At 45.1% G+C, this 14,156-nt stretch overlaps 2 protein-coding genes across 2 annotated transcripts; both read right to left on the bottom strand.

The window, feature by feature from the left end:
- Nucleotides 1-8,495: 8,495 nt before the first annotated feature.
- On the bottom strand, nucleotides 8,496-9,362 carry LOC140179343 (uncharacterized). Its single transcript, XM_072218111.1, has one exon. The coding sequence runs from the start codon at nucleotides 9,360-9,362 to the stop codon at nucleotides 8,496-8,498; it is 867 nt and encodes a 288-aa protein (XP_072074212.1).
- Nucleotides 9,363-11,667: 2,305 nt separating this feature from the next.
- Nucleotides 11,668-12,105, bottom strand: LOC112748983 (uncharacterized). Its single transcript, XM_025797244.1, has one exon. The coding sequence runs from the start codon at nucleotides 12,103-12,105 to the stop codon at nucleotides 11,668-11,670; it is 438 nt and encodes a 145-aa protein (XP_025653029.1).
- Nucleotides 12,106-14,156: the final 2,051 nt, after the last annotated feature.

Raw genomic sequence — 14,156 nt, 5'->3', positions numbered from 1 at the left:
TACCTTCTTAGGTTGCAGGCGTGCCACGATCTGGGAAGCTCTCGTCCATCGAGTTCGGACAGTCTGTAGTAGCCCGTCCCAAGTACTTCTATGACTCGGTAGGGTCCTTTCCAGTTTGCTGCCAACTTTCCTTCTCCGGGTCGAGTTGTTCCAATATCGTTTCAGATTAGGATGAGATCATTCTCCGCGAAACCTCTTGGCACTACCTTTTGATTGTATCTTGAAGCCATTCGGCGCTTTAGCGCTTCTTCCCTGATCCGAGCTCTTTCTTGGATTTCCGGAAGTAGGTCGAGTTCTTCTCTTTGAAGTTGAGAGTTGGCTTCTTCATTGTAGTGGACTACTCTAGGCGACCCTTCCTTGACCTCTACTGGGATCATTGTCTCCACTCCGTATGCTAGTCAAAATGGTGATTCGTTTGTGGTGGAATGTGGCGTTGTTCGATACGCCCATAGGACTTGTGGAAGTTCTTCGGTCCAAGCTCCCTTTGCGGCTTGCAGTCTCCGTTTCAACCCAGCCAATATGACTTTGTTGGCAGCTTCGGCCTGTCCATTGGCTTGAGGATGTTCGACAGAGGTAAACTGGTGTTTTATGTTTAGATCGGCTACTAACTTTCTGAAGCCTGCATCTGTGAATTGGGTGCCATTGTCCGTAGTGATGAAATATGGAACCCCGAACCTTGTGACAATGTTCTTATATAGGAATTTCCGGCTTCTTTGAGCAGTGGCGTTGGCTAGAGGCTCTGCCTCGATCCACTTTGAGAAATAGTCTACCCCTACTATGAGGAATTTGACTTGTCCTGATCCCTGGGGGAAAGGTCCGAGGAGATCAAATCCCCATTTTGCAAATGGCCAAGGTGAAGTTACGCTGATGAGCTCTTCTGGTGGGGCGATGTGAAAGTTTGCATGTTTCTGGCGTGGGGGACATGTCTTTACAAATTCTGTAGCTTCTTTTTGTAGAGTTGGCCAGTAAAATCCCGCCCGGAGTACTTTTTTGGTGAGAGCTTGTGCTCCGAGATGATTACCACAAATGCCACTGTGTATTTCTTCTAAAACTTCCCTTGTGTTGGAGGTCGGCACACATTTTAGTAGTGGTATTGAAATCCCTCTTTTGTATAGGGTGTTGTTTATGATGGTGTAGTACTGAGCCTCCCGTTTTAACCTCTTTGCCTCCTTCTCATTTGTGGGGAGTGTTTCTGTTTTGAGGTAATTAATTATAGGGGTCATCCATCCTTGATCCTGACTTGTTATGGCTAGGACTTTTTCCTCTTCCGAGATTGATGGATTCTGCAGCATTTCCTGGATGAGGCTTCTATTGTTGCCCCCTGGTTTGGTGCTGGCTAGTTTTGAGTGTGCATCAGCTCGGGCATTTTGTTCGCGGGGTATGTGGCAGATCTTATATTCCCCGAGTTGTCCGAGATGTTCCTAGGTTTTATCCAAATACTTTTTCATGGTGGGATTTTTGGCTTGGTAGCTCCCTGTTATTTGTGAGGTGACTACTTGTGAATCGCTAAAGATATTGAGTTTTTGAGCTCCCACCTCCTTAGCCAGCTTCAAACCAGCTAGTAACGCTTCATATTTCGCTTGGTTGTTTGAGGACGGGAACCCAAATTTGAGGAAAAACTCTAATTGGGTTCCTTGGTTGCTTTCTATTATCACACCTACGCCGCTTCCAGTCTTATTTAAAGACCCGTTCACGTAGAGATTCCATTCTGTGGGGGTTTCCAGGGTATCTGTGAATTCTGCAATAAAGTCGGCCAAGTATTGTGATTTGATGGCTGTCCGAGCTTCATATTGGAGGTCGAACTTGGATAACTCGACTGCCCATTGTAAAATTCTGCCTGCTAGATCTGTTTTCTGCAGTATCCCTTTTATGGGCTGGTCGGTCCGGACCTTAATGGTGTGAGCCTGGAAGTACGGGCGTAGTCGTCGAGATGTCAGTATGAGAGCATAGGCAAACTTTTCTATTTTTTGGTAGTTCAGCTCGGATCCCTGCAGCGCTTTACTAATGAAGTATACAGGTTATTGCCCTTTGTCGTCCTCTCGAACTAGTGCTGAGGCTACTGCCTGACTTCCTACCGCAAGGTATAATACGAGTGGTTCTTCTTCTCTTGGTCGAGTTAAGATAGGTGGTCGTCCCAGAAAATTTTTGAAATCCTGGAAGGCTTGCTTGCATTCCATTGTCCATTCGAACTTCTTTCCTTTCCTTAAAGTGGCATAGAAGGGGAGGGATCTTATTGCTGCTCCCGCTAAGAATCTGGATAAGGCCGCTAATCTCCCGTTGAGTTGTTGTACCTCTCTGATACAAGTCGGACTCTTCATGTTGAGTATGGCCTGGCATTTGTCCGGGTTTACTTCAATTCCTCTTTGTGTGAGCATGAAACCTAAGAATTTGCCCGCTTCTACTGCGAAGGTGCATTTTGCGGGATTGAGTCGTATGTCATGCTTCCTTATAGTGTCGAACACCTGAGCCAGGTCGGTCAGTAATGTCTCTTCGCTTTGTGTCTTTATTAACATGTCGTCCACGTAGACTTTCATGATTTTTCCGATATGATCTGAAAAGACTTTATTCATTAGCCTTTGATACGTAGCTCTCGCATTCTTGAGACCAAAAGGTATCACTATGTAGCAGTAATTTGCTTTTGGTGTTAAAAAAGAGGTCTTTTCTTGATCTGGTGGATACATGGAGATTTGGTTGTATCCGGAATATGCATCCATAAATGAAAGGTATCTATATCCGGATGAAGCATCTACCAGAGCGTTGATACTTGGGAGTGGATAAGGATCTTTTGGGCAGGCTTTGTTGAGATCGGTGTAGTCGGTGCACATTCGCCATTTCCCATTTGATTTTTTCACCAAGACGACGTTAGCTAGCCATAGTGGGTACTTGACTTCTCTTATGAATCCTACCTCCAGTAGTGCTTGTACCTGTTCTTCCACAGCTTGGGATTGTTCTGGCCCAAGTTTTCTTCGTCTCTGCTGTACCGACCGAGATCCTGGATAAACCACCAACTTGTGACTCATTAGCTTGGGGTCTATGCCTGGCATGTCTGCAGCTTTCCATGCGAAGAGATCGACATTATCTCGTAAGAACTGTACTAGTAATTCTTTTGCGTTTCCTTTCAGGATCGTGCCAATATTAGTTGTTTTGTCCGAGGTGTCTCCAATCTGAACTTTCTCTACCTCTCCTTCGGGCTGTGGACAGAGTTCTTCTCGTCTCTGAACTCCACCAAGCTCAATTGTATGGAACTCTTCTCCTCTGCCTCTGAGGTTTAGACTTTCGTTATAACAGCGGTGTGCCATCTTTTGATCTGCTTTTATTGTAGCTATCCCTTCTGTAGTTGGGAATTTCATGCATAGGTGTGGAGTTGAGACAATTGCGCCGAGTTGATTTAGTATTATCCGACCTATTAGGGCATTGTAGGCTGAACTCACGTCGACCACGATGTAGTCTATCTTGAGTGTTCTGGATTGGTTCCCTTTTCCGAAGGTTGTATGTAGTGACATGTATCCCAGTGATTGTACTGGGGTATCGCCCAGTCCGAATAGGCTGTTCGGGTATGCTCTAAGCTCCTTTTCTTCTAAGCCGAGCTTGTCGAAGGCAGTTTTAAATAAGATGTCGACGGAGCTCCCTTGGTCTATTAATGTGCAGTGGAGATTGGCGTTCGCCAGTCTGATGGTGATGACCATGGGATCATCGTGTCCTGAGATGACACCTGATGCGTCTTCTTTGGTGAATGTGATTGTAGGGATGTCGGGTGCTTCCTCTTTCCCTTCGACATGATATACTTCTTTGAGATATCTTTTGCGGGATGACTTGGAGATTCCTCCTCCTGCAAATCTTCCGTGTATCGTATGGATGATGAGCGGATATTTTATACGCTTTTTGGGGATAATTTCATATAGTTTAGAGTGTGTTTTAGTTAGTTTTTAGTCTATTTCTAGTAGTTTTTAGGAAAAATTCATATTTCTGGACTTTACTATGAGTTGTGTGTTTTTCTGTAATTTCAGGTATTTTTCTGGCTGAAATTGAAGGAGCTGAGCCAAAAATCTGATTCAGGCTGAAAAAGGACTGCTGATGCTGTTGGATTCTGACCTCCCTGCACTCAAAGTGGATTTTCTGGAGCTACAGAACTTGAAATTGCGTGCTTCCAATTGCGTTGGAAAGTAGACATCCAGGGATTTCCAGCAATATATAATAGTCCATACTTTGCACAAGAATTGACGACGTAAACTGGCGTTCAACGCCAGCCTTCTGCCCAATTCTGGCGTCCAGCGCCAGAAAAGGATAAAAAACTGGAGTTGAACGCCCAAACTGGCACAAAAACTGGCGTTCAACTCCACAAATGGCCTCTGCATGAAATCTCAGCCCCAGCACACACCAAGTGGGCCCCAACACACCAAGTGGGCCCCAGAAGTGGGTCTCTGCATCATCCATCATAGTCCACTCATATTTTGTAACCCTAGGCTACTAGTTTAGTATTTAAACAACTTTTAGAGACTTATTTTGTATCTCATGACATTTCAGATCTAAACTTTGTATTCTCTGACGGCATGAGTCTCTAAACCCCATTGTTGGGGGTGAGGAGCTCTGCTGTGTCTCAATGAATTAATGCAAGTATTTCTGTTTTCCATTCAAACACGCTTGTTCCTATCTAAGATGTTCATTCGCGCTTAACTGTGATGAAGGTGATGATCTGTGACATTCATCACCTTCCTCAAACCATGAACGTGTGCCTGACAACCACCTCCATTCTATATCCGATTGAATGAGTATCTCTTAGATTCTTTAATCAGAATCTCCGTGGTATAAGCTAGAACTGATGGCAGCATTCATGAGAATCCGGAAAGTCTAAACCTTGTCTGTGGTATTCCAAGTAGGATTCAAGGATTGAATGACTGTGACGAGCTTCAAACTCCTGAAGGCTGGGCGTTAGTGACAGATGCAAAAGGATAGTAAATCCTATTCCAACCGGATCGAGAACCAACCGGTGATTAGCCGTGCTGTGACAGAGCGCGTGAGCGTAGTTTTCACTGGAAGGATGGAAGGTAGCCATTGACAACGGTGATCCACCAACACACAGCTTGCCATAGGAGGACGTGCGTGCGTGAATCAGAAGACAGAGGAAAGCAGAGATTCAGAAGACAAAGCATCTCCAAAACTCCAACATATTCTCCATTACTACACAACAAGTAACTTTTAATTTATGCTCTACTGGTTATTCATAATTCAACTGATAAACATAATTGACTTCCTGACTAAGATTTACAAGATAACCATAGATTGCTTCAAACCAACAATCTCTGTGGGATTCGACCCTTACTCACGTAAGGTATTACTTGGACGACCCAGTGCACTTGCTGGTTAGTTGTGCGAAGTTGTAAGAGAGTAATGTGAACAGTAACATTACAATTTCGTGCACCAATGGACATGTCTTTCTGGCGTACGAGGTGATCACTCAGCTCGTCCGACATCTTCATCTCTTCGTCTTTTTCTCTGTTCATCATCTCGGGTGGCTAGATACCGATTTAGTTTTCCTTCCCTTACTAACTTTTCTATGATGTTTTTTAGGTCGAAGCACTCGTTGGTGGAATGTCCTCGGACCCGATGATATTCACAATATTCGTTCCGATTTCCTCCTCCTCTTTTGCCTTTGAGTGGTCGAGCTGGGGGTATCTTTTCTGTGTTACAGACTTCTTTGTAAATATCCACAAGGGACACCCGAAGAGGGGTGTAATTATGATACTTTTTGATTTTTCGCCCGTTCGGTCTTCCTTCTTCTTGGATTCTTTATCTTTATCTCGGTAGGTGAAACCGGATTTCGAGGCTTCTCTAAGTCGGGAATTTTCTTCCATGTTGATGTACTTCTTTGCCTGCTCTTGTACTTCATCTAGAGATGTGGGGTATTTCTTTGATATAGATTGGCTGAAAGGTCCCTCTCGTAAGCCGTTGATGAGGCCCATGACGGCAGCCTCTGTTGGCAAGCTTTGTATATCCAGGCATGTTTTGTTGAATCTTTCCATGTAGTTGCGAAGACTTTCTCGATCTCCTTGCCTTATTCCTAGTAGGCTGGAGGCGTGCTTGGCCTTGTCTTTTTAGATGGAGAATCTAGCCAAGAACTTTTTGGCTAGGTCGTCAAAGCTTGAGATGGACTTAGGAGGTAAGTTGTCGAACCATCTAATTGTTGTCTTTGTGAGAGTCGTTGGAAAAGCTTTGCAGCGAATGGCGTCTGAGGCGTCGGTGAGGTACATTCTGCTTCTGAAGTTGCTGAGGTGATGGTTGGGATCTGTAGTGCCATCGTACAAAGTCATATCCGGAAGTTTGAAGTCTTTAGGGATTTTAGTCTTCATGATTTCCCTAGTGAATGGGTCTTGATCCTTGCGAGAGTTGTCCTCAGGGGTGGTTCGGGTACCCTTTGCTTTGAGATCGGCTTCAAGTTGTAGGAGTTTATCTTCTAATTCTCGACGTCGCCATAACTCTCTTTGAAGATCTTTGCTGACTTCTTGCTGGTACTGGCTTTCTTTTTCGAGTTGCTTTAGGCGATCTTGAAGTGCTTCTATTACTCCCGGATGTGATGAGTTTTTGTCTCCGTTAGATTCTGGAGTATCCTTTGGTGTGGCATCCGTGTTTTTGTGCGGCGTTCTGTCCTCTGAATCTGAGTTGTGGTCGCTATCCTGTTCGTCCGCCATGGTGATGGGATGACTTCCAGGTTTCCCGGCAACGGCGCCAATGTTCCGAGGGTTACCTGAAACTGTAGGTCGATCTCGGATGAGATCTTCTGTACTGGTCGGAGATGACGTGTCTGGCTGGCTGGTGGCGGCCGGAGCTATTGTGTCCGACTTGTTGGACTGGCTGCACTTCTGATCCTTGGTCACCGGAGGGTGGGGGTACCTGCAAGAGACTCCGATGCTTAAGTTAGCACGGGTATTAAGCAGGTTTTATTGTAGAATCAGAGTATGAGTTATACCTGGGTGCTCCAGTGTATTTATAATGGTCGTGGGCTGACCTTCTTAGGTAAGATAAGTTAGTTATCTTATCTTATCTTATCTTATCTTTGGGCGAGGTCAGCTTATCTTCAAGGGAACCGCCTTTATCTCTATAGGCTTGTACTGCCTTTGGATTTGGGTCGTGTTCCTCTATTTGGGCCCTTTACTGGGCTTTCCTGTTGATTTGGCCGATCTCTTTAAGAAGAGATCGGGTAGTCGGACCTGAAGAGGTCGGTCGCCATGTCGCTAAACATCCCGGGTCAGAGAGCTCGACCCAGGGTATGAACAGCTACCTTTAGATTGGGCTGTGTTCCTTCGTTTGGGCCTACTTGGGCCTCTGTGGCATTTTGTCCGAGCTCTTTGTGAAGAGGTCGGTCATTGGCTGAGCTCTTTGAAAAGAGGTCAGATAGTCTGACCTGAAGAGGTCAGTCGGCTTGTCGCTAAACATCCCGGGTCGGACAGCTTGACCCAGGGTATGAACACTTGGTGTCCTTGAAAGTACTGCCGCAGCCTGCGCGATGATGTCAGAAGCGTATATGCCACTTTCTACAGCTTGCTATACCTTAGCTCTGCTACTTGTAGTGCTTTACTCACAAAATATATCGGTTGTTGAGTCTTCCCCTCTTCTCGCACCAAGACCGCTGCCAAGGCCTCGTCGGTTACTGCCAAGTACAAGTATAGCGTTTCTCCCTTCTTAGGTCTTGCGAGGACGGGTGGTGCCGAGACTATTTCTTTGAATTGCTTGAAAGCTTCTTCACATGCCGGGGTCCACTCAAACGTGATCCCTTTCTTCATCAGGTTAAAGAAAGGTAGAGCTTTGGCCGTTGACGCGCCGAGGAAACGGGATAGTGCTGTGAGTCTGTCCGCCAACCTTTGGACATCTTTCACGCTTCCCGGGCTCTTCATTTGAAGGATTGCGTCGTATTTTTCTGGGTTGGCCTCCACCCCTCGTTGGGTTATCATAAACCCCAAGAACTTACCGGCTTCGACGGCGAAGGCACACTTCAGCGGATTGAGCCTTATTCCGTGTTGATGAAGAGACGCGAAGACGCTTTCCAGGTCACTTAAAAGGGCCTCGGACCTGGCGGTCTTGACCAAGATATCGTCTATGTATACCTCTACCGTCTTACCGATGAGGTCCCTGAAGACCTTGTTCATCAATCTTTGGTATGTGGCCCCTGCATTTTTCAGTTCGAACGGCATGACTTTGTAGCAATATGTCCCTCCCGGCGTTATGAATGCCATTTTTTCTTCATCTGGTGGGTGCATCGGTATCTGGTTATACCCAGAATAGGCATCCATGAAGCTCAGATATCGGTAACCTGCCGCCGCGTCGACAAGAGCATCGATATTCGGTAAGGGGAAGGAATCTTTGGGACATGCTTTGTTAAGGTCGGAGTAATCCACCCACATTCTCCATTTCCCGCTAGGCTTTTTAACCAGGACCACGTTTACAAGCCAAGTCGAGTAATCGAGTTCCCAAATAAAGCCCGCTTCCAGTAGGCTGGCCGTCTATTTGGCCACCTCTTTCGCCCTTTCTTGGGACATTTTTCTCCTCCTTTGGGCCACTGGCTTTGCCTCCGGTCTCACGGCCAGATGGTGTGACATGAATTGGGGGTCTATACCCGGCATGTCAGCCGGCGTCCAGGCAAACAAGTCGCTGTTGGCTTTGATCATCTCTATGAGGGGTTCTTTCAGGTCATGGGGCAGATTCCTATTTACAAAGGTAAACTTCTCATCTGAATCGCCGACCCTGAACTTTTCGAGGTCTCCCTCTGGTTCCGACCTGGGTTTGTCATCAACCCTGGCGTCTAGGTCGGCAAGAAAGACACCAGATGCTTCTTTAGATTTCTTTCTCAAGGAGAGGCTGGCGTTGTCGCATGCGACTGCCGTCTCTAGCTCTCCCCTGATGGTCTTAACTGATCCATCATCAGCAACAAACTTCATTAGTAATAGCTTGGTGGAGATCACCGCTCCAAATTCGTTGATGGTCTTCCTCCCCAGGATGAGGTTGTAGGCCGTCGAGTCTCTTAAGACCACGAACTCCGCCATTAGCGACCTCTTTCCCCTGCCTCCGCCTATGGAAACCGGGAGGGAAATTACGCCGTCTGGCTTGATGAAGTTATCACCTAGGCCTACCATGCCGTGCTGGTGACCTCTGAGGTCGGCGTCTCGTAGGCCCAGGGCATCAAATACATTGCGAAACATGATATTGGAATCAGCTCCTGTGTCCACCAAGATCCGCTTTACTAGGCCGGTGCTCACCCTGGCCGTGATCACCATCGGTGGGCTCTCCGCAACCTCATCGAACCATTGATCCTCGGAGCTGAAAGATATCGAGGGTAACCTCCGAGAGGTCGGCGCGGGGCCAGAGGACATAGCTAGAACCTTGGCGTCCTTCTAACTAGCCGACTTCGACCTGGGAGGGACATCCCTTCCAATCACCATATTCACCACGGTGAGGGCACGCTCTGCGTCCTCCTCAGGTTCCCGTATCTGCTTTACAGCGCGGCTTTTGTCCTCGGTTGATCGGTGATGTGCGGAAAACAATCCGACACAAAACTCACCGGCAAGTGCACCGGGTCGCATCAAGTAATTATAACTCACGGGAGTGAGGTCGATCCCACAGGGATTGAAGGATTGAGCAATTTTAGTTTAGTGGTTGATTTAGTCAAGTGAATCATGATTTGGTTGAGAGATTTATGATTTGCAGAATTTAAATTGCATGGAAAATAAAGGGAATGGGTAATTTGCATGAAATTAAAGAGAACTGAAATGTTAAAGTGCTAAATCTTAAAGAGCAAGAAATTAAATGGCAGAAACTTAGAACGCAAGAAATGTAAATTGCAGAATCTTAAAGTGCAAGAAATGTAAATGCTTGAATTGTAAAGGGAATTGGGAATTGGATTTGCAGAAATTAAACAAGGAAAAGTAAAATTCAACACACAGAAGAGTAGAAGATGCCTTGGGTTGAATCGGATCTAAAACAGAAATATAAAAGAGCTTGAAGAGCAGTAAACAGAGAAATTGAAAATGGGAATCCAGATCTCAGGACTCAAGAGACTAGATAACCAAGTATAGATCTCAATGCCTTCCTAGATCCAACAAGAGCAATTGCAAAGGAAATGTAAATTGCAGAGAAAGTAGAAGAATAAGCAATTAATAGAAACTGAAATTCAATTGTGCAGTAAGTAAACAGAGAGATCTCAGGATGAGATTGAAATAGAATTCCTTCAATTCTCCAACCTAAGATCCAAGCAAATGTAATTGAAATTGAAAGCAAGAAAACTAAGAGGAAGGGAATTCAATTCTCCTTCCCCGAGACTTAGAAACTCAAAATTACTCAACACCAAAAGCTCTCCGAAAACTCCCTACGAAAACTAAAGGAAAGCTCCCCTAAAAACTTAAATCCTAAGCTATTTATACACTTTCTTCAAATGGTCTTCAAGCTTTGAATTGGGCCTTTGCTCTTGATGGAATTGGGTTGATAGAGGACTTGGTTGATTGCTCTTGGAGTTGGAGAGAGAACCGAAGTGAACCGGGTTGGAAATTATAAAAGCTTGAGTAAAAGTTTGAGTAAAAGTTTGAGGCAAACTTTTACTCAAACTTTTTACACCAGCTGCTCCATTCTTGCTGCTACCAACGTTTGAGCTAAAGTTTGGGATCAAACTTTTGCTCAAACGTTGGCCCCCTTATGCACACTCATGGCGCCAACGTTTGCCAAAAAGTTTGAGGCAAACGTTGGCGCAAAATTTTTGTCTCCAAGGTGTGTTGCTGATGGCGCCAATGTTTGCCAAAAAGTTTGAGGCAAACGTTGGCGCAAGCTTTTGTCCTCCAGGGTATTGATTTGTGATGCCAACGTTTGCCAAAAAGTTTGAGGCAAACGTTGGCGCAAGCTTTTTTTCCAAAAGTTTGAGCTAAAGTTTGAGGCAAACTTTTGCTCAAGCTTTTTGTTCCCTGGGGTGTTTTCACTTATTCCGAAAGTTTGAGGCAAACTTTTGCTCAAACTTTTTGTTCTCTCTTGCTCCTAGCCATTCCTTCTTGCTTCAACTTTTCTCCAAGCTTTCTTCACCTATCATTAATCAACCAAACACATCAAAGCTATGCTCAAAATCATGAGATTGTCATTCTTTCATAATATGTGGCAATTATAGCATAAATCCTCATAAAATTGCATTAATTTATCTATGGTTGATTAAATCAATGGAAACATGAAAATCTACCCAATTGGCTTGCTTGTGGCTCAAGAAAGTGCATAATTCAATTGAAAACAAAAGAAAAAGGCTAGTGAAACTAGGCTAAGATGACTTGTCATCAATCGGTCCCTCCTCCTAGGTTCCCTTATTAGGTTGGCAAACTCAGCCAGCTTTCCTTCTCGGATGGCCTGCTCTAGGGCGTCTTTCAGGTCAAAGCAGTCTTGGGTCTTGTGGCCATATCCCTTGTGATAATCATAATAGAGGTTTTTGTTTCCTCCCATCCTGTCCCTGAGTTGTCGGGGCTTCGACAAGATGCCCTTGTCGGCGATTTGCTGATAAACCTCGACGATTGGAGCCGCTAGGGGGGTGTAGTTTGTGAACTTCCCAACACGGGGAAAGGGTTTGAAAGTCTTGGCTGTTTCTCCGTCTCTGGAGTGTTCCTTGGACCTCTTGCCGCCACTGGATGGGCGGACACTAGGGTATGTAAGCTATCGTTTATTAGCTGCCACGACCTGACTTACCTCTTCATCATTAATGTATTCCCTGGCTACGTTTTGGATTTCCTGCATTGTCCAGATGGGCTTGGTGGTGAGGTGTTTTTGTAAATCCCCATTTAGCAAACCGTTGGTCAAGCACAAGCTGGCCACCGAATCAGTTAAGCCATCTATCTCGAGGCACTCATCGTTGAATCTGTCCAGGTATTTTCTGGTCGGCTCGCCGTTTCGCTGCGTCACCCCTAGCAGGTTAATCGGGTGTTTTGCTTTGGCGATGCGCGTGGTGAACTGTGCCAAGAAAGAACGACTGATGTCGGCAAACGTGGTTATGAAGCCTTGGGGAAGGGCATTAAACCAGCGAATCGCCGGCCTGGCTAAGGTTACCGGGAAAGCCCGGCATCTTACTTCGTCGCCTACCCCTTCCAGGTTCATCCTGCCTCGAAGGCCGTTAGATGTTCCTGGGGATCTTTAGTACCGTCGTACCTCATATCTATCGGCTTGTCAAAGTGCTTCGGTAGTCGTACTCCGAGGATCGAGTTGTGGAAAGGGGTTCCCCCATGACCACCGGTTGCCTTTCCCTGTCGTGTTCTCTGTTAGGCCAGCCTCTCCTCGTCTTTTCTTGGCGGTGCACTTGTTGTGGTCGGCTTCTTCTTCTTCGTCCTCTGTCTCTTTTCCAATCTTCTTCTTCGGTGTCTCTCGTTGGCAATCGGTTGTAGACCAGCGGGTCTCACCTTCTCCTTGGCACCCCTCTGCTCTCCTGGCTTTCTGATTCTGTCCGCGAGCTCGCGGTTTGCGTGGAGCGACTCCTCTGGAGGCTCCTATATCCCCTTTGAGTGGATCAGGAAGGCTCCTGGCTAGGAGTGGGCTGATGACTTTCACGGTTGGCTACTTCTCGCTCCAAGTTCTGCACCCTGTGGTGCAGCTCTTGTATTATCCTAGCGCTGTCGCTGCCTGTCCCTCCAAAGGGTCGTCCCTCTGTGTGTCACGGGGGAGATCTGCTGCCTTCGCGAACGGTTGCTCTAGCGGCTACTCCATTACCTCAGGGATCTATCCCCTCCTCACGGGTCCCGGCGCCGCCGTCGGCCACTCCAGAAACCAAAGCAAAATCCATGTTGGCTAGAGGTCCCCACAGACGGCGCCAATGTTCGGTAAGTCGGGTTACCGGACGGTTTAGATATGAAGATGGGTCCTGCCTTGGTCTGAGTCCTGGAAACAGTTCACGCTATCTGCTGACTTTCCGAGCTCCTGATGGGTTGAGGGGGTGCCACCTGCAAGGATACTCCGACGCCCAAGTCAGTATAGGGTGCAGGTGGAAAAAGAGGAAAGTTATGATGACGTACCTTGTAGGAGGGGTAGGACCCTCCCCTTATATACCCTGTCAGTAGGGCGGACCCCGCAAGGTGAGGCCACCTTCCAGGAAGCTTCGCTTCCCCCAGCTGTCAGTCAGGACGCGTGTTCGGGTCCTGGGTCCGGACAGATTGTAAGCACCGACCTAGCCGTGCAGGCCGGTCAGTTGCAGGTCGGACGGTAACCCTGCTCAGCTGGGCTGGGCCGCAACAAATTATTTATTAATTATATTTATCGACAAATTTTTTCACCTTTTTAATGAATTTTTAGGGTTTTAAAAGGTTGACATTTAACAAAAGTTTCTAAAACTCTTAGCTTGTGAATAATTAAATTTGTGAATTAACATCAATTATTCTTTTAAAGCATTTTTCTTTAAACTCCTGCGAATATACGCTTTAGAAAGTATTTTAGTGAAGAAAATATATAAAAGATATATATAAGATCTCAAATTCAAATAAAAATATGTTCTTATATGATCCAAAATATTAGAGGCCCAAGGTTATACTATAGAAAAGAAAGGCGAAGATTAGACTATTCTACCTTATTTGGCCTATTAATATAGTTATCAGAATCGAACCGGTAATTGAACTAGTCATATTATTGAATTATATTGGTTCAATTGATAAATTATTGATTTAACCGGTTAATCCGATCCCACATAAATATAATATATAAAATAGTCAAAAGTTTAAAAATTAAAATTTAAAAAACATATTTTCAATAACATTTTAATAAACATTAAGTCTCAAATCCTAAAAATAAGTTATACGAAAATAAATATAAAATTTATTAGTACCTTTACATTAGTATCTCAATTTAACATAATGAAAATAATAATTCATGGATTATATTCAAGGAGTAATTTCAAAGTCTGGATATCTTTCTTAGCTTCATCTGACAAATCTGGAACTATATCCTAATTAGTTTCATTTTGATTTGTATTTTTCACAAAATTATTATTAACTTCATCATCATCTCGATCATCTTTTAGATTTAATTGATCTAGCATTTCAATAATGTTTCATAAATCATAATCAATAATAAGGTAAAATATTTGGTTAAAGCATTACAAAATCATCCCTAACAAAAACATACCCAAATCATCTAAAGCTGATTGAAGAGACATATTTGCAAGA

This window comes from Arachis hypogaea, chromosome 15, assembly GCF_003086295.3.
Source record: "Arachis hypogaea cultivar Tifrunner chromosome 15, arahy.Tifrunner.gnm2.J5K5, whole genome shotgun sequence".
NCBI classification, from domain to species: Eukaryota; Viridiplantae; Streptophyta; class Magnoliopsida; order Fabales; family Fabaceae; genus Arachis; species Arachis hypogaea.
The sequence above is the reverse complement of the archived record's forward strand: the minus strand, read 5'-3'. Positions and strand labels throughout refer to the sequence as shown.